Source organism: Pan troglodytes, chromosome 20 (genome assembly GCF_028858775.2).
Source record: "Pan troglodytes isolate AG18354 chromosome 20, NHGRI_mPanTro3-v2.0_pri, whole genome shotgun sequence".
Lineage (NCBI taxonomy): Eukaryota > Metazoa > Chordata > Mammalia > Primates > Hominidae > Pan > Pan troglodytes.
The window spans coordinates 48,745,407-48,762,500 of NC_072418.2; the positions used below are offsets into that span (position 1 = coordinate 48,745,407).

Genomic DNA, 17,094 nt, shown 5'->3' on the forward strand with positions numbered 1-17,094 from the left:
TGCTGCAGCCGCTGGTGTGGGTCACCAGTTGTGTGACTCGCAGGTCCGTTCCCTCCCTGGGCTCCGGCTTTTCCTGCTATGAAAAGGGGTGGGAGGCGCTGGGCTGGGAGCAGGCCTGCACTCCTCCTCTGGGGAAAGCGGACTGCCTAGAACCACAGAGTACACACACAGGTCCTCTACATCATCTCCTCCGAAGGGGACAGACCCGCTGAGAAAACAGGGAACTTTAGTATAAATAAGAGGTCCTGCGGGACAGGGAGGAACCTGAGGGGCTTCCATAATTTAACACTCTTCAAAAGCACAGACAATAGCAAGGGCAGCTGGGGTGGGGGCCGGGCGAGGGCTGGACCACCCCCGGCCCTGCCCACTCAACTGAGGGGCACACTGCAGACCTGGGGCTCTTGTGGCAGGGGCGGGGAGTCTCTCCCCAGGAGTGACCAGTCACATGCTGGGGACAGGGATGAGGGTAACACTGATGTTTCAGAGGAAGAGGTCATTGTACTTGGCAGTGGGTGGGGGACAAGGCTGAGGCCACAAGGGCTATTACATCGCCCGTGTCCGGGCCAGTCTGGGGGGCCCCCAAATTTTGTGCAGGTAGGGGGACTGGAGCAGTCCATCCATCATGGTTAGTCTTGTTAATACGTTGATCTGTGAGGTCAGCGGGGAGGGTTATGGCTAGGAGGCTGGGGGCATGGGGTTGGGGGGGCCCGATATCCATGGCTTCACACCACTGTGCCACTCGGGGAGTTGCCTGGTTGGGAGGAGATGCCCTGGGGAAGATGAGAGGGAGAGATGGGAGGGGTTAGAGACCACCTGGGCTTCAGCCAGTGTCAAGGGGAGGGAGCCAGCCCAGAGTCCCCAAAGCTGCTGCCACCCTGGCCTTGCCCTTGGGTCCGCCCTAGACCCCCCAGAGGCCACTGCTCTAGGCTGGGAACTTGCATCTTAGCTAGCTTCCTGTCCTGGCAGTCAGCACTTTCACGCAATAATCAAAGTCCTTGGCGGATCCTGAGTGAGACCATGGGGTAAGGGTAAGGGTGGGAGGGGAGGGGGAAACTGGAGCTCCCTTCTAACTTGGGAGGGACCCTGAGGTGCTGGGGAAAGAACTCAGGGACAGTCCTACCTCTACCACTGACTTGCTGGGTGACCTGGGCCAACTTCCTTCCCCTGTCTGGGCCTCGGTCTCCTCGTCTGTGAACTACGGAGACAGAGGGGTCTCTTTTAGGACTCAACCAGACTCCCCAAATCCCACCGCTCTTGCCTCTGAGTCACTCAGACTGTGCTCTCAAGTTCTAGGGACTCAGGACTCTACGATTCCAAAACTGAGGATCTGAGGAACCAAGCCACGGCCTCCAGGACCCTGGGCAACTGAGTCCAAGCCCTAAGAAGCTGAGACACCCAAGACGAGCTCCGAACTTACAAGATGCCAGGCCTGATTCGCCTACTATGACCTTCCCAACGCCACAGCCCACCCAGGAGGCAAGCACATCCACCCACTGCCCATCCTACAGGCTCTGTTCTAAGAGGTGGTGAGTTGGAGGTCAGAGGGGGCAGTGACTTGTCCAGGGTCACAGAGGGAGTGGGACTGGAACCCAGGCCTGGGATTCCCAGCCTGTGCCTTCAGCAGGAGGCTCAGATCCTGAGTCCCAGACCCAGGCTGGCAGCCACGCCCACAGGCTTGACCTCGCCCCTAGTTTTGGCCTGAAGTACTCAAAGAAGTTTCACGATTTAAAAAACAGATGTTCAATAGAAATAGATTCTGGTTCGAGTGATAGGCAGTAAGACCTGGCCATGTGGGGCCCATCTGCTGCCCTTCAGACGGCCAGCCTTGGATCCCCCAATTCCTAGCTGGCTCTCACACCCACCCCTCTTTTTGCTGCCTGCTGCCTAGGGCTAGACCCCCTCACTCTAAGGATCTGAGAGGTCTTGTTCTGAGACACTAAGATTTCCCTGGCTTCCCCTCACCCCACGGAGCCAGAGGCTGTGACAGCAACAAAGCCCTCTCTCTGCCAATGCCTGCCTCTTCCCACGAAGGGTCCTGCCAGGTCGCCGGCAGGCTGGTGTGGGGCCACTCACCGCCTTGCCCGGCCGGGCCCAGGTGCAGATGAGGCCCTCCTGGCAGGCAGTGATGATGCAGTCCTCCAGGAACAGGAGGACTGTGAGCCGCTCCTGGGCGATCTTCTTGCACACAAGGGGCTCCAGCAGGGGCACCTCGTGGATGCGCGGGCACAGCGCAGTGCCCAGCACCTTGGCGGGGTCCAGGCGGTTGCGGGGAACAGGGCCGCTGGGCTTCTCCCCACCGCTGCCACCGCCGCCGCTGCCACCCCGGCTGATGTTGCCCAGGCTGTGGTAGCGCTTGTGCTCCTTCTCTGCCCCCCGGTCCCGCCGCTCCTGCAGCGTGAGCGTGGCGAAGCGGCCAATGCTGAATGGTGTGCCAGGCTCTGCCGCCACACCCGGGCCGCCCGCCTTGCCCCCGCCAGCCGGGTGCGGGAGACTGTTGGAGCGGGACAGCGAGCGAGGCAGGGGGCCTGGGCCAGGCTCGCCACCCCTCGAGCTGCTGGCAGCCGGTGGCGTGGTGCCAGGTGTGCCAGGGAGGGTGCGGGTGCGGGCCAGGGGCGGGTGCGGGTAGAGCACGTCTTCAGTGAGGTCCCACAGGCAGAACTGCGTGTCCTGGCCCGCCGAGCCAAAGCGGTAAGTAATGGAGCCAGCCTTGGGCAATGGAGAGAGCGGGGCGCCCCCGGCCGAGCCTGTGCCCGCAGCCTCGGGCTCCTCCTCCTCCTCTTCGCCGCTCCGCTCCCCATCAGCACCGGCTGCTGTCGCCGCCTCCTCTGCCCTTGTGGTGTAGGGGTCAAAGGCCACAGCGTTGACCCAGGACTTGTGGCCATGGCCTCGAGCCACCACACGGCCCTCGGTGAAGGACCACACGGTGACCAGGTCATCTTCGCCACCCGTCACCACGTAGCGGCCGTCAGGGCTCCAGCACACACACAGCAGGCCCCCAAAGTAGCTCTTCATGAGCCCACGCAGGAGCATGGAGTCGAAGTGGAAGACGCGCAGGCAGCCATCCTGGCTCACACAGGCCAGGTGCCGGCCATCGGGCGAGAAGGCGAACTCGTTGAGGGGCCCCTCACCCACCGCCCACTTGGCCAGCGGGTTGCGGGGTGCCTTGCTCTTGGCAGCATAGACAGAGAAGCCCTCGCCCTGCTTCAGCAGGCTGTACTGGGGCGGGGCCGAGGCGCAGGGGTGGCTGACGTTGTACAGGTACAGGTGGCCACTGGCGTGTGATGCCAGGAACAGGCTCTCCGACTCAGGCAGCCACTTCAGATATGTCACCTTGGTCTTGTCGATCAACCGCTGCCAGGGGAGACAGTGTGGGGTTGGGAGAAGGCAGTAAAACCCAGGCAGAACTTCTCCCCGACCCAAAGTCCCCAAGAAGGCCGTTGGACATGGCCCCGCTCACACAGCAGGTGCCACACCAGGCCCAGGTCCTCCTCGGAGAGAAGCTCCCAAACTGGGGAAGACAGATGGACACCCGGTCATGGAAACATGGGGAAACAGAGGCTGCTGCAAGGTGGCCACAGGGTGCTCCAAGGAGCCTCGATGTCCCATCTTTGGCGAGGGGACAGTCCTGCTTGCCACAGAATTGTCCTGTATCTCGGGGTCCTCAACCTCCAGGCCATGGAACAGTAGTGGTCCGTGGCCTGTTAGGAACCAGGCCATGCAGCAGGAGGTGAGTGGTGGGCGAGCAGGCATTACAGCCTGAGCCCAGCCTCCTACCGGAGCAGCGCACCATTCAATCCTCGTAAGAGTGCGAACCCCACCATGAACTATGCATGCGAGGGATCTAGGTGTGCGCTTCTTATTAGAATCTAACACCTGATGATCAGAGGCAGAACGGTTTCATCCCAAAACCATCCCCACAACAGTCTGTGGAAAAACTGTCTTCCATAAGACCAGTCCCTGGTGCCAAAATGGTTAGGGACCACTGTATCTGTCTAACCCTCCCCCGATCTTTACTACGTCAGGCTTCAAGTAGGAAATTTCTTCACAGAAAGGCAGCTCCCCAAAGGAAGCGATCTTTGTTTGGTTCACTATTCTTTAAAGCAGTGCACACAGGAGGCAGCTTGAAGGTAATTCCTGGACAAATGAGTGACAACCCCCCATCCCGCTAGGTGCTTAGACAAAAAACCTCAGCATCTGCCCCTCTTTTCCTCATCCAATCCTTCCACAAATCCTGTGGGCTCGACCTTCAAAATACACCCAGAAGTGGCTGGGCGTGGTGGCTCACGCCTGTAATCCCAGCACTTTGGGAGACTGAGGCAGGCGGATCACAAAGTCAGGAGTTCCAGACCAGCCTAGCCAATATGGTGAAATACAAGTAGAGACACAAAATCTCTACTACAAATACAAAAATTAGCCAGGCATGGTGGCGGGCGCCTATAGTCCCAGCTACTCAGGAGGCTGAGGCAGAATTGCTTGAACTCGGGAGGCGGAGGTTGCAGTGAGGAGAGATCATGCCACTGTACTCCAGCCTGGGCGACAGAGCGAGACTCCATCTCAAAATAAAAAAAAAAGAAAAAATACACCCAGAATCTGACCTCCTCTCACCATCCCATTCAACCACCCCAAGCCTGCAATGCTGTGTGACTGGCCTCAGGCTCCAATGCCTGGGCCTGTCTGTCCTCTGCAGCCGCCACAGCAATGCTCTGTGAAGTATCAGCCAGCACCTGGCACTGTCCTGCTCTGAACACTTCGCAGCCTCTCTCAAGCAGGGTTGCAGAGCCTGAGGCCCTAATGCTCTCAGGCAGCCAGTGTATGCAACTAAGGAGCTGCTCTCCCAGGATGAGGCGCCTCCCATCCCTGGGAGAACTGAACAAATAATCACTCTAGTCACTTCTGCCTTCCAGGGCTCAGGTGAGCCCCAATGAGAAAGGCTCCTCCACAGGCTTCCAACTAAGAGTAAGGCAAAATCTCTCCGTGACCTTCCAGACTCTCCATGAGCCGGCCCCTCCGTTATTTCTTGGAACTCATCTACCATCTTCTCTCCCTCAGTAACTACACTGGCCACACGGCTTCTGTGCAATCCTGCATTTCTCCTAGCTGGCCCCGATACTCAGAATGTCCTTCTTGGCTGGGTGCGATGGCTCACGCCTATAATCCCAGCGCTTTGGGAGGCCAAAGCAGGAGAATAGCTTGAGCCCAGGAGTTCGAGACCAGCTTGGGCAACACAAAGAGACCCCGCCTCTACAAAAAATACAAAAGTTAGCCAGTTGTGGTGGTGCACGCCTGTAGTCCCAGCTACTCAGGAGGCTGATATGGGAGGACTGCTTGAGCCTGGGAGGCGGAGGTTGCAGTGAACGAAGATCGTACCACTGCACTCCAGCATGGACGACAGAGTGAGACCCTATCTCAGGAAAAAAAAAAAAAAAATGCCCTTCCCCAGGCAACTCTTCTCACCTGCCTCCTTCAGGTCTTTATTTCAATATCACCTCTTAGTGAGGGCTTTCCTGACCACCCTACTAAACTCTCCAAGCTTCCCTCAGCCCCTTCCCCACTGCTTCTTCTAAACAGGCCTTAATCACCTGCTGACACACGAAGACTTAACTTGATTAACTGTCTGTCTCCCCAGCTAGACTGAAAGCTCCAAAAGGGCAGGGCCTCCTGTCCAGGGCCCTGAGATGTGATATCCCTAGTGCTGGGAACGGTGCCTGGCACAGAACGGATGCTCAAAAACTATTTGTGAATGGATGAGCTAATGAATTTTTAATCCACTGACTGTTCCATTCACTCCCTTCAGCCATTCACTCATTCTGAGAATATTTATGGAACACCTCCTCTGGACCAGAGAGAATGAGACAGAAGCCAAGAGCAGTCCCTGCCCGCGGATAAGGTCGTTTACTGGTATCTCCTCGTAGGCCAAGTTGGCCCAGGACTGAGCAATCTCCACGTATGATTCTACAACAGCGGTCCTGCAAGGTAGGAACTGGAATCCCATTTTGCAGAGGAGGAGAAGTGAGGCTCAGAGAATGGTCACCTTCCCAAAGTCACACGATGAGTAAATGGTGCAGCAGGGCTTTGAATCCAAAGCCTCCAGAGCCCAGAACTCAAAGAGCAAGGGCATCAACTAAGTCCCGACTTATTTACTAGCCTCAATTCTCTAATCTGCAAAATGGGCAGCACACTTCTGTATCCACTGGTTGATGAAAACTCAAAGAATGGCCGGGCGCGGTGGCTCATGCCTGTAATCCCAGCACTTCGGGAGGCCGAGGTGGGCGGATCACAAGGTCAGGTGTTTGAGACCAGCCTGGCCAACATGGTGAAACCCCATCTCTACTAAAAATACAAAAATTGGCCGGGTGTGGTGGCTCACGCCTTTAATTCCAGCACTTTGGGAGGCTGAGGCGGGCAGATCACGAGGTCAGGAGATCGAGACTATCCTGACTAACACGGTGAAATCCCGTCTCTACTAAAAATACAAAAAAATTAGCTGGGCGTGGTGCTGGGCGCCTGTAGTCCCAGCTGCTGGGGAGGCTGAGACAGAAGAATGGCGTGAACCCGGGAGGCAGAGGTTGCAGTGAGCCGAGATCGTGCCACTGCACTCCAGCCTGGGCGACAGAGCCAGACTCCATCTCAAAAAAAAAAAAAAAAAAAATTAGCCGGGTATGATAGTGCACACCTGTAGTCCCAGCTACTCAGGAGGCTGAGGCAGGAGAATTGCTTGAACCTGGGAGGCGGAGGTTGCAGTGAGCTGAGATTGTACCACTGCACTCCAGCCTGGGCGACAGAGTGAGACTCCGCCTTAAAAAGAAAAAAAAATTAAAAACAATAAAAATTACAATTACAATTAAAAAAAAAAAAAAAAAGAACCGGGCATGGTGGCTCACACCTGTAATCCCACCACTTTGGGAGGCCGAGGTGGGCAGATCACGAGGTCAGGAGATCGAGACCATCCTGACTAACACGGTGAAACCCCATCTCTACTAAAAATACAAAAAATTAGGCGGGCATGGCAGCAGGCGCCTGAAGTCCCAGCTACTCAGGAGGCTGAGGTAGGAGAATGGCATGAACCCGGGAGGCGGATCTTGCAGTGAGCAGAGATCGCGCCACTGCACTCCAGCCTGGGTGACAGGGTGAGACTCCATCTCAAAATAAATAAATAAAAGAAAGAAAGAAAGAAAGAAAACCCAAGGAGTAAAGTATTCAGCACAAGGGTAACACAGCACAGGGCCTGGGTACAGTAAGGGCAGCTGTCATTAGCTGCTGTCACCCCATTCTCCATCTCTCCCTGGTCCTGCCCCTCTCAGGCCTACACTGTTCCCCAGGCAGCTGCATCCTAATGGCATATAGTGGGTAGGTGAGAAGGCAGAGAAGTTGGGGGCTCTGGGGGCTGCAATCACCTCCTCATTGAACAGCTTGCTGGTGTCCTTTTTGATGAGATCCAGGTACTGCACTTGACCCGCTGAGAAGCCCACCAGCAGCGAGATGGTCTCGGTGGCAGCAGTGAACTGGTTGAAATCGTGGCAGGTGGGCTGGGTGCCCTTGTAGATCCGCTTGTCAATTGGCTTGTTGAGGTCAATGGACTTGAGGGGTGGGAGAAAAGGAGTTAATGGTGTATGCCACTGAGGAGAAGGAAGAGGATGTTGAGGTTGGGGGAAACCACTAAGAGGAAGCAGGGTTAGAACCCAGAGGGAAGTGGGGAGGTGAGTAGGTGGATTGGGAAGGAGGGGGCAACCACAGACGGGAAGGAGACCCAAATCACAGACAAGAGTAGCAAAAAAGATGGTAAGGATCCCCCTTGACCACAGTGCCTCCCCAAAGTTGGGTCACCTCTAATTCAGAGACACCCTTGTCCACATAATCAGGGTTCTGGGTCCACACAGTTCCTAAGCTCCGATTCCTTTTAGCCTCACCACTCCATCCTATAACCTCAGCAACTCCCTTGGGACCTAGTACCACACTATTCCAAGACCCCCAAACCTTGAGATCACCCAAATTTCCAGGACTCTAAAGCCTAACATCCTAGCATTCTCTTCACTTTGTAGTCCCTAAACCGCCACAGTTCTGGGACCCGTCAAACCTCACGGTCTCCCACATTTTAGGCCCATTTATTACCTAGGGGCTCCGAAGGATCCCCATCATTTCTGGGATCACCATAAACGGCCAGGGTTCTCACCACATCGCTTTAGAGATGATGTCCTGAATCACACCTGCAGATTCCCCTGCCAGGGCCTCTCATCCCCTTGAGAGCTCCCATCAGCTTCCGGACGCTCATCTCCTCCAGGACCCTCATGACTTCCAAACCCCAATTTTCTCTAGAATCCCATTCAGCTTCTGGATCCCCTATCACCTTCAAGGCCCCCATCACTTCTAGACTTCTCCTCATTGCTGGGCTCAATCTCAAGACCCCTCTCCCACACCTCCAGGCTGCAATACTGGGTTCTCCATCACCTCTGGGCTTGCATCACCTCATGATTCCCCATTACCTGCAGAATGCCTGCCACCCCAGAACCCGGGGGATCCCACCTCATCTCAGATACCCCATCATGTCCAATAGTCACCATCCCAGAACTCCTACGCATAACGGGGGTAAAGGGGATTTCCCCCATCACCTCCAAGATGCCTGCCCAGCACCCCGCGGGCCTCTCATCACATTTCAGAATCCTGTACTCCCTCCAATGCTGTCGCCCTACGACGTCCATCACATTTAGAATGCCTATCTCAGGGCCCCATGTCAATTCGGGGACCCTCCTATCAGTTCTCTGGAACCTCCATCCTTTCAGCACCCAGGGCCCCACGATGCAGGCCGCTCACCCGTTGGCTCCCACGACGACAGCAGCCTGGGTAGAAATAGAGCTCACGGCCCAAGTTGAAGCAGACGCGGTCTCCCCCCGAGCCCAGCCCCGCGGGCGTGGCGGGCGGCTCCCCGGCCCCGGCGCTGTCGGGCTCCCCGAGGCGCACGAGGCTGAGGCGCACGGCGGGCAGCGCCGGCCCGGGTCCGGGGCCTGCGGGCGGCGGGGACGACGCGGGGCCTGCAGCGCCGGGACCGGAGGCGGAGGCAGGGCCGGGCGGGGGCTGCGGTGGCTGAGGCGGCACCGGAGTCTGGGCGGAAGCCGGACCCGACCTGCGAGCGGCGCCGTCGCCCGGGAGCAGCTTGTAGAAACCCTCGCGCGTGCGGAATTGCGACTTAATCTCCGCGCAGTCCCCCATGGCGGCGCCGGGGCCCGAGCCGCCCTCCGCTCCGCCCGCCGCCATCTTGGGCGCCCCCCGGGCCCCGCCACTGCCGGACTGCCGCCCGCAGCCGGGCCCCCTGCCGGAAGCCGCGGGCCCGCGCCGGAAAAGGTGGGGTCGTCGCCCGGGCAACGCCTCTTCGATTGGCACCCAGGTCCGGAGGCGGGACGAATCCCCGCGGTCGCTCGGGTAACGGTGCTGGGACTGTGGGCGGGGCGAGAAGGTGGGCGCGGCCTTTGTGCCTGTGACCGACTTGTGGTTGGCTGCGGGGGCGGAGCCCGCAATGGAAAGAGGCGTGGCCAGTTAGAAAGCTCAAGTCCTTAGCAACCGCGCCCTGGGAACCGTTTGCCTAGCAACGGAGGGATTTTTTTTTTTTTTTTTTCCCCCCCACAAAGAAGCCCTCATCCATAGTCCAGCCTTCCCATGAAGTCACAGCCAACCCCAAGTGACCCTGGTCTCTCCTTAGACGCCCAATATACACTCCCCTGACCTCCAGTGTTTCCCACTGACATATTCAAATCCCTGAATGACCACAGCATCTGCTACCATTCTTCCCCACCCTTGGTGACCCACCAAATCCCTGTGTCCCCACACAACTCAGAGGACTTCCTCTGACCCACTATTGATTAATGCTAACTCCAAACATCCTTCATATTTTCCACCAACCTCCAATGTATATTTCCATGATTTTCTTATTTTCAACAACCTCACTTGTCCTCCAAAACCTACCTCTGATTCCCAAATGGTATTGATCCCCACGGTGCCCCAGTGTCCCAGTGATCCACTCGTAACCCAAAGTCTCCCCGTGATCGCAACAGCTCCTACTCATAGCCAGTGCTCCCCATGTCTGCTGAAGCCACCCAGACCCATCATAGATCTTTCTAGTCTCATGTAGTCAATGGCCTCTACGATTTCTCCCTAGAGTGTCCCAAGGGCATCTCACACTTAAAAAAAAAAAAATCCTACAATGGTTCGGGCATGGTGGCTCATGCCTGGAATCCCAGAATCCCAGCACTTTGGGAGGCTGAGGTGGGAGGATCGCTTGAGCCCAGGAGATCAAGACTGCTATGAATTCACATCACTGCACTAAAGCCTGGGGGACAGAGTCAGACTCAGTCTCTCTAAAAAAAAAAAAAAAAAGACAGAAAGAAAAAAGAATCCTACAATGAAATTGACGTCTTACACCAAATCCTCCCCCTCTCTTGCATCCCCACCTTAGGGCTAGCTCTGCCGTCCATTCAGTCAACCAGGCCACAGACCTGGGTGTCTTCCTAGATGTGTACCATTTATCTTCACTCTGCCCCTGCTTACAGCCTCCAAGTCTTTTGCATTCGACCACGTGGAATTCCTCTTTCTCAGTTCCTTGTTCTCCGCAGCCCTGATCCAAGCTTCTCCTCTACCCAAGCCCTTCCCCCACCCCCACATCAACCGTGTCTCTTGGTCTCCCAGATTTCTGTCTCACCCCCACTTCCACCTTTCACTTGGCATGTAGAGAGGTTTTATTTTGTTTGTTTTTGTTTTTGTTTTTTTTGAGACAGTCTCACCCTGTCACCCAGGCTGGAGTGCAATGGCTCCATCTCGGCTCAGAGACGGGGTTTCACCATGTTGGCCAGTCTGGTCTCGAACTCCTGACCTCAGGTGATCCACCCACCTTGGCCTCCCAAAGTGCTGTGAGTACAGGCATGAGCCACTGCACCCGGCTTTTTTTTTTTTTTTTTTTTTTTTTTTTGAGACAGAGTCTCGCTCTTGTCACGTGGGCTGGAGTGCAATGGGACGATTTTGGCTCACTGCAACCTCTGCCTCCTGGGTTCAAGTGATTCTCCTGCCTTAGCCTCCTGAGTGGCTGGGATTACAGGCACCTGCCACCACACCCAGCTACTTTTTTGTAGTTTTAGTAGAGACGGGGTTTCACCATGTTGGGCATGCTGGTCTCAAACTCCTGACCTCAGGTGATCCGCCAACCTTGGCCTCCCTAAGTGCTGGGATTACATGTGTGACCCACTGCACTAGGCCTAGAGAGGTCTTTCTAAAGCATGAATATGATCAGGGCCCTCCCCTGCTCAAAACCCATCTGTAGCTCCCTAGTGCTCTCAGGGGAAAGTTAAGCCCCAAGTGATCTGGCCCCTGCCAACCTCTTTTCAATCTCATATCTCACCACTAACTCCTCACACTATCCACCACCTAAAATGAGGCTTGAAAAACTACCCCAACATATCACACTCTCTCTTGTCCTTGGGTCTTTGCACATTCTGTTCCCTATTCTTGGAATGCCTTTCCCCATTCTTTTCTTGACCCTTTAAGAGTTGGCTCGGGAGCTCTGTCAGTCCTCTGGGCTTCCCCATTTGGGCTGTCACTGTCTGGAGATGAGTCTCTCTCCCTATAGTGTTGTGAGGCCCAGGAAGGCAGGACTGCAGCTGTCTGTGTCCCCAGCACAGGGGTGGGCTGACAGGAGGTATTTCAATAATGGTTTGATGGCTAGGTAAATGAATAAATAAAACAGGTGGGGCTGGTCGCGGTGGCTCACAGCTGTATCCTAACACTTTGGGAGGCCAGGACAGGCAGATCGCTTGATGCCAGGAGTTCAAGACCAGCTTGGGCAACATAAACCCCATCTCATAGTGAGACTCCGGAAAATTGAAAAAATTTAGCTGGGCATGGTGGGCTGTGCCTGCAGTCCTAGTTACTCAGGACCCTGTCTCTACAAAAAATACAAAAATTAGTGTATGTGGTGACGTGCACCTGCGGTCTCAGCTACTCAGGAGGCTGAGATGGGAGGACTGCTTGAGCCCAGGAGGTCAAGGCTGCAGGGAGCTGAGATTGTGCCACTGTACTCTAACCTGGGTGACAGAATGAGACCCTGTCTCAAACAACAACAAAAAAAACCAAACAGGTGGGAGAGACTCTGCCAGGCAATGTCTGTGCCCTCTGCAGGGCCCAACAGCCCTGGCTTGGAGTCCATGTCAACAGAGGTGGTGAACAAATGAATGAATGGCTCATCCATAATGCTGTGGAGGAATTTTATTTGAAGCAGTTGCCTTCCTTTTCTATCCCTGCCCTCTGGGGACAGGAAGCACATAGTGAAAATATAATCCATGCTAACTACCTCTAAGGGGAAATTTGCTATCTACCTGCTTGGGGAAAGTGGCTAGAGGGCGGGCCTCAGTCATCTGTCTCCTCGCCCTCCTCCTCCTCCTCGCCCTCCTCCTCCTCCTCTGTGGCTCCCAGGGCTTGTTCTTGGGCTGCTTTCAGAGCCTGCTCCTCTTCCACTGTGGGGTCACTCATCTCCACGATCTCTGGGCCACTGGGGTACTCTTGTTGAATGGGGGCTGGCAGGGCCGGGTTGAAGCTCTCGGGGCTGTACTTGTGACCCCAGCCGATGTAGATGTTCTCAAACTTTCTGGAGAAGCAGTGAGACACTGTGAAATTCTCCCTCAAAGGCCCCAGACTTGACTTTTTTTTTTTTTTTTTTTTTGAGATGGAGTCTTACTCTGTTGCCTAGTGCAGTGGTGTGATCTCGACTTACTGCAACCTCTGCCTCCCGGGTTCAAGCGATTCTCCTGCCTCAGCCTCCCATGTAGCTGGGACTACAGGCACACGTCACTACGCCCAGCTAATTTTTGTATTTTTGGTAGAGACGGGGTTTCACCATGTTGGCCAGTGTGGTCTGGAACTCCTGACCTCATGATCTGCCCGCCTCGGCCTCCCAAAGTGCTGGGATTACAGACGTGAGCCACTGCACCTGGCCAGCCTTGACTTTCTTTAAGGGTAGGACCCAGCATGTGCATAGCATGACTGCAAAGTTGTGGATGGCAGGGTGAAATGTGCTCACTGGGTTCCTCTGTATTACCCAGGCTGGATGCAAACTCCACCTCCTGGGTTCACTGCAAAATCTGCCTCCTGGGTTCAAGTGATTCTCCCACCTCAGCTTCCCAAGTAGCTGGGACTACAGGCACACACCACCTCGCCCAGCTAATTTTTGTATTTTTAGTAGAGACGGGGTTTCACCATGTTAGCCAGGCTGGTCTCAAACTCCTGATCTCAAGTGATCTGCCTGCCTCAGCCTCCCAAAGTGCTGGGATCACAGGCATGAGCCACCATGCCTGGCCTAATTTTTGTATTTTTAGTAGAGAGGGGGTTTCATCATGTTGGCCAGGCTGGTCTTGAACTCCTGACATCAAGTGATCTGCCGCCTCCACCTCCCAAAGTTTAAAAATTAGCCAGTTGCAGTAGCACGTACCTGTGGTTCCAGCTACGGGGGAGGCTGAGGGGGGAGGATTGCCGGAGCCCAGGAGTTTGAGGCTGCAGTAAGTTGTGATCATGCCACTGCACTCCAGCCTGAGTGACAGAGTGAGAACGTATCTCAAAATAAATCAAGAAATAAGTAACTAGGCCGGACGCGGTGGCTCACGCCTGCAATCCCAGCACTTTGGGAGGCCGAGGCGGGCGGATCACAAGGTCAGGAGATCGAGACCATCCTAGCTAACACGGTGAAACCCCGTCTCTACTAAAAATACAAAAACAAAATCAGTGGGGCGTGGTGGTGGGCGCCTGTAGTCCCAGCTGCTGGGGAGGCTGAGGCAGGAGAATGGCGTGAACCCTGGGAGGCGGAGCTTGCAGTGAGCCAAGATCGCGCCACTGCACTCCAGCCTGGGTGACAGAGCGAGACTCCGTCTCAAAAAAAAAAAAGAAATAAGTAACTAAAAATAACAAAAAAAATTAAATTATATATGTGGCTCATATTTTATTTATGTGAGACATAATTTTATGTTGCATATCAATTTATTTATATTGTGACATTTTATTTATGTCCCACATATTATGTGGGACATAAATAAAATTGCCTAGGTGCTGGGGACACAGCAGTAAACAAACTAGACAAAAATCCCTGCCAGGTGCGGTGGTTCAGGCCTGTAATCCCAGCACTTTAGGAGGCCGAGGTAGGAGGATCAACTGAGGTCAGGGGCTCGAGACCACCCTGGTGAAACCACATCTCTACAAAAAATACAAAAATTAGCTGGGCGTGGTAGTGGGCGCCTGTAGTCCCAGCTACTCAGGAGGCTGGGGCATAAGAATCAATTGAACCCAAGAGGTGAAGGTTGCAGTGAGCTGAGATCACACCACTGTACTCCAGACTAGGCAACACAGCAAGACTCCATTTCAAAAAATAAAAAAAAAATCCCTGGTTTGTGCCTACATTCTGCTAAGAGGAGACTGATAATGAACAAGGAGGTAAGTGCCCAGGCCTAACCCAGCCAATTCAGCCTTTCTGCAGAATTTTAACTAGAGAAGGAAGAGGAATAGATGGGAGGAAAGGGAGGGGACTAAGAGGTAGGGAGAGAGGGAGACAGAGACTGATAAAGAGGCAGAGAGAGCCAAGCACGGTGGCCCACGCCTGTAATCCCTGCACTTTGAGAGGCCGAGGTGGGTGGATCACCTGGTCAGGAGTTCGAGACCAGCCTGGCCAACATGGTGAAACCCCATCTCTACTAAAAATACAAAAATTAGCTGGGCATGGTAGTGCATGCCTGTAATCCCAGCTACTAGGGGGGCTGAGGCAGGAGGACGGCTTGAACCCGGGAGGCGGAGGTTGCAGTGAGTTGAGATCACACCACTAAACTCCAGCCTGGGCAACAAAATAAGACTCCATCTCAAAAAAAAAGAAAAAAGAAAAAAATTTAAAAATGAGGCCAGGCACAGTGGCTCATGTCTGTAATCCTAGTATGTTGGGAGGCTGAGGTGGGAGGATTGCTTGAGGCCAGGAGGTGGAGGCTGCAGTGAGCCGTGATCACGCCACTGCACTCCAGCCTGGGTGACAGAGAGAGACCCTATCTCAAAAAAAAAAAAAAAAAAAAAAAAAACAAGGCCGGGCGCGGTGGCTCATGCCTGTAATCCCAGCACTTTGGGAGGCAGAGGCGGGCGGATCATGAGGTCAGGAGATCGAGACCATCCTGGCTAACACGGTGAAACCCCGTCTTTACTAAAAATACAAAAAAATTAGCTGGGCATGGTGGCGAGCACCTGTAGTCCCAGCTACTTGGGAGGCTGAGGCAGGAGAATGGTGTGAACCCGGGAGGCGGAGGTTGCAGTGAGCCGAGATCACACTGCACTCCAGCCTGGGCAACAGAGCAAGACTCTATCTCAAAAAAAAAAAAAAGAAAGAAAAGAAAAACAAAAAACAATGGAACAATGGGTGGACACAGATTGGGTGGGGGACAGAAGAGTGTTGGGTGGGTGGGGGCAGAGGATGGATGGACAAGTGGAGCCTCAAGTTTGTATCATTTGCTTTCAGAGGAATGTTGGCATATCAGGGTATGGCCTGAAGAAGGGAGTTGACAAAAGCAAACGTGCCTCTTCCCAGCTTCCAGAGAAGGAAAAAATAAATGCCAGGAATGTGTTAAAGTATCCAGATTACGTGCAATCCCACCACGGCTGTGATTCAAACAGGAGCGAATACAGTCCCAGTTCACATTGAGATTAAAAACGAAATTCTAGGAAAAATCGTCATGCCATCTGGTGGACAAAGCTGGTAGGTGCGCCCACCTCCAGCGGCAAACCCCCTGTCACGCGGCAGGGCAGAGGGCTGCCAGGTGCCTGCGGGGGAAGGCTGAAAGACTGTGGGGAGTGTGTAGCTGGGTGGGAGGATGTAGGAGTGACTTTGGCTTGCCATTCTTGTTTGTTTTTTGAGACAAGGTCTTGCTCTGTCGCCCAGACTGGAGTGCAGTGGTGCAATCACAGCTCACTGCAACCTCGATCTCCTGGGCTCGAGCAATCCTTCTGCCTCAGCCCCCTAAGTAGCTGGGGCTCTGTAGTCCGTGCCACCATGCCGGGCTGATTTTAAAATTAAAAAAAATTTTTTTTTTGTACAGATAGGGTCTTACTGTGTTCCTCTCGCTGGTCTCAAGCTCCTGGGCTCAAGCAGTCCTCCCACCTTGGCAACCCAGAGTGCTGGGATTACAGGCATGAGCCAGTGCACCTGGCCCAAGCTTGCCATTCTTTTTGGAACAACTGGTGGTGGGAGGGAAGGTTTCTGCCCCATAGAGAGAAAAGCCTTCCAACTGGAAGAACAGGCCGGGTGCGGTGGTTCATGCCTGTAATCCTAGCACTTTGGGAGGCCAAGGCGGGCAGATCACTCGAGGTCAGGAGTCTGAGACCAGCCTGGCCAACATGGTGAAATCTTGTCTCCACTAAAAATACAAAAATTAGCCAGGCATGGTGGCATGCATCTGTAGTCCCAGCTACTAGGGAGGCTGAGGGAGGAAAATCACTTGAACCTGGGAGGCAGAAGTTTCAGTGAGCTGAGATCGCACTACTGCACTGTTGCCCAGCCTGGGTGACAGGGCGAGACTCCATCTCAAACAAAACAAAACCAAACCACAAACAAGAAGAACTGTCCAGGGGACCCCAGGGACGGAGTTAGCTCCTCCAGAGAGGGATTCTGCTGCTGTCATCAGGGGGCTGGAGATCCAGGTTCGTATCCTGCAAGTGCTGTGTGACCATAGCCAGTCCCTCCCACTCTCTTATTCTCCTTGCTCTCATCATGACTCATCACCAAGACCCATCCTAGTGGGCTGGTATTTCCCACTTTAGCCCTGGTGAAACTCCTAGGAGCTATGAGGGCATTAGTCCTAGGGGCTTCCTGAAGGGGGCCTTCCCCATCTCTGCCCACCCTGGTGAGTTGCCCAGCCCAACCAGGCTTGAAGAAGTCCTGAGGGATTCTCCTGCTGGGAGGGGCTGGGGGAAGACCTACTTGCCACTGGCATAGGCATAGGCCCCGGGCCAGAGGTTGGAGCGCACAACGGCCACTGAGTACTGCGGGCAGAGGCTGCAGGACAGGCGGGTGGTCCAGGGTGCCAGGTGCATGATTTCTGT

At 54.7% G+C, this 17,094-nt stretch overlaps 2 protein-coding genes across 3 annotated transcripts in view; both read right to left on the reverse strand.

Annotated features, from left to right (window-relative positions):
- Positions 1-209: 209 nt before the first annotated feature.
- Positions 210-9,338, reverse strand: DMWD (DM1 locus, WD repeat containing). 2 transcript variants are annotated; one of them, XM_001166545.8, is made up of 5 exons: positions 8,809-9,338; positions 7,395-7,577; positions 2,074-3,351; positions 1,121-1,195; positions 210-770 (listed from the first exon to the last, which is right to left on the reverse strand). In XM_001166545.8, exons 1-5 carry the CDS (start codon positions 9,247-9,249, stop codon positions 723-725), a joined length of 2,025 nt encoding a protein of 674 aa, XP_001166545.2. In that variant the 5' UTR covers positions 9,250-9,338; the 3' UTR covers positions 210-722. The 2 variants fall into 2 exon arrangements, with proteins under 2 accessions (XP_001166545.2, XP_009434117.2); XM_009435842.4 differs by lacking the exon at positions 1,121-1,195 and having other exon boundaries at positions 8,809-9,318.
- A 2,876-nt stretch (positions 9,339-12,214) lies between these two features.
- RSPH6A (radial spoke head 6 homolog A) overlaps positions 12,215-17,094 on the reverse strand; it is a 19,570-nt gene continuing 14,690 nt past the window's right edge. The window contains 2 exon segments of the mRNA NM_001280377.1: positions 12,215-12,622; positions 16,973-17,090. Of these exon segments, the coding sequence (NP_001267306.1) occupies positions 12,385-12,622; positions 16,973-17,090 (356 nt within the window). The 3' untranslated portion in view covers positions 12,215-12,384.